The following is a 2,028-nucleotide window of genomic DNA, read 5'->3' as shown; positions in this document are numbered from 1 at the left end:
TTATTTTCGTATTGGAAACGCGATGGTCTCGGGAGGAAGTACTGGTATGAACGAAAGAAAAATTTGGAAAATTATTGGAAAAATGTGCGGAATTTTATGACCATTGAAAATCTGATTTGTTTTTGAACCAGTGATGATCTCGGGAGCGATATTATGAACTTTGGCACGAACGAGAGAAAAAATCGGGAAAATTTTCAGGAAAAAATATGTCGGCTTTTATGATTATCCATTATCGGGTAGAATAATCGAATTGATGATGATTGCGAACTACTGGTACGAACGAGGCGGAAAATTTGGATTTTTTTCCGGAAAAAATCGGCGGAATTTGTATGGATATTGAATATCGGATTTGTATTCGGAATATTTATAATCTCGGGAGCAAGGTGTGAATTGCTAGTGCGTACGAAAGGAAAAATCGGAAATTTTGCATTAAAAAAATTATGTCGCCCTCGATCATTATTCGATGATGATTGCGAACTACTGGTATGAACGAGGGGGAAATTTTGGAAAATTTCTGGAAAAAAATAAGCAGAATTTCATAATTATTTAATATCGCATTTGTATTTGAAAAATGGTTATTTCAGGAGCAAGTTTTGAGAGAAATGGAAGTTAAGAAAATCGAATTGCTCAAGATTCGTCTACAATCCCACTACAAGTAAGTTTAATATTTTTCTGGTTTTCCGACTGCTTCTTCGTCTTCTCCTTCTCCTTGTTGTTGTTGTTGTTGTTGTTGTTGTTGTTGTTGTTGTTGTTGTTGTTGTATTGGTGTTCCTCGTAGGCAAATGACGGGTTTCATCCGGACCAATGCTCAGCCGTCGGTGTTTTATCTTCCTAAACATCATAATTCTGAGAGTAAGGAATTGTTGGATCGAACGAAGGAACAAGTAATGACTGGGTATTGGGTAGAAGGGGCAGAGCTTGCTGGAATTATAGCATCAACTGTGGGATTTGATCCTGGGTGCTTTGGATGGTAGGTCAGAGTCTTAACCTACTGATCTAGTTTAGACTGTTCTGCACCAGAGACAAATCTCCACATCTTTAGTGTAGAATTTCACAAGCAACAGAACGATGCATTGTTCGTCTTCAAAGTCGCTCTACTACTCGTATTTGGGCTCACGCACGGACGGATGGACGAACGCAAACACATCCATCTCTGAGAGAAAAACGTTCCCAAGGGTTTGATAACAATGGGGAAAATGATGTTCCTAATGTGATGACATTCACATGGGGAAAACTGATTGAAGAATATGGAAAATTCAAAATGGGTTCCCCCCCCCGGGAACATTATAGGTTTTTGGATGATTTCTTGCACGCATGCACACAAACAATCGCGAACTGCAATATAAGGCTCGCTGGTTCCGCGCTTGGGAAAATAGAGGTTTGGGAAGGAGTGGTTAATCGATTTATTAATTTCATATACTATATTACTTTTTCATACCATTATTTTGTCATTATTCATTTTTTATATTTTTTGTTCATTTACTTTTAATCGGATTAATGATATTATTATGAGTTTACCGCAGTATATATGTTTATATTGCAATATAAAACGAAACGCGAAACGCAGAAAACGCATAATCGATTTTTAGGCTATCACACTCGGTAATAAAACAGAAATGATAACAGATTCTGAATCTACGCAAAATTCTCTATCGTTTAGTCACTTCGGTTTTCTCTGTTCATTTTGGACACCCTATCACAAAAATCGGTCACCCGTGATTGTATATAGTATAAACTTCTATCCATACTGTTCTCATATATTATCTGTTTATCACAGATAGTTCTATACGTATGCGGTTACTTTATCCTAGGTAGATATAATCGTGCGTGAAAAAATCACATTTTCAAATTTCTTTCACAAATTCTTATTACATACTTTCGGAATATATCGCATGCCCATTTTTTATTGTTATCTTTTACCGTCAAATTTTCACCTGTGAGGCGAACGGATGCAGAGCTTTAAGACTCAGATATTTCACAAATTATGTTTTTCGTGTTTGAAATATTCATAGTGTCAACTACATGTGT

The 2,028-nt window shown here is 36.4% G+C and overlaps 1 protein-coding gene across 1 annotated transcript in view; it reads left to right on the top strand.

The window, feature by feature from the left end:
- The window catches only part of Pmar_PMAR015984 (ubiquitin 1, putative), a gene marked incomplete at both ends in the record, with an annotated part of 523 nt that extends 397 nt beyond the window's left edge, over window positions 1–126 (top strand). The window contains one exon of the mRNA XM_002767162.1: window positions 1–126. This exon is cut by the window's left edge and continues 4 nt beyond it. Within this exon, the coding sequence (XP_002767208.1) occupies window positions 1–126 (126 nt within the window).
- Window positions 127–2,028: the final 1,902 nt, after the last annotated feature.

Source organism: Perkinsus marinus, assembly GCF_000006405.1.
Source record: "Perkinsus marinus ATCC 50983 genomic scaffold scf_1104296971092, whole genome shotgun sequence".
In the NCBI taxonomy this organism is placed as follows: domain Eukaryota; phylum Perkinsozoa; order Perkinsida; family Perkinsidae; genus Perkinsus; species Perkinsus marinus.
The sequence above is the reverse complement of the archived record's forward strand: the minus strand, read 5'-3'. Positions and strand labels throughout refer to the sequence as shown.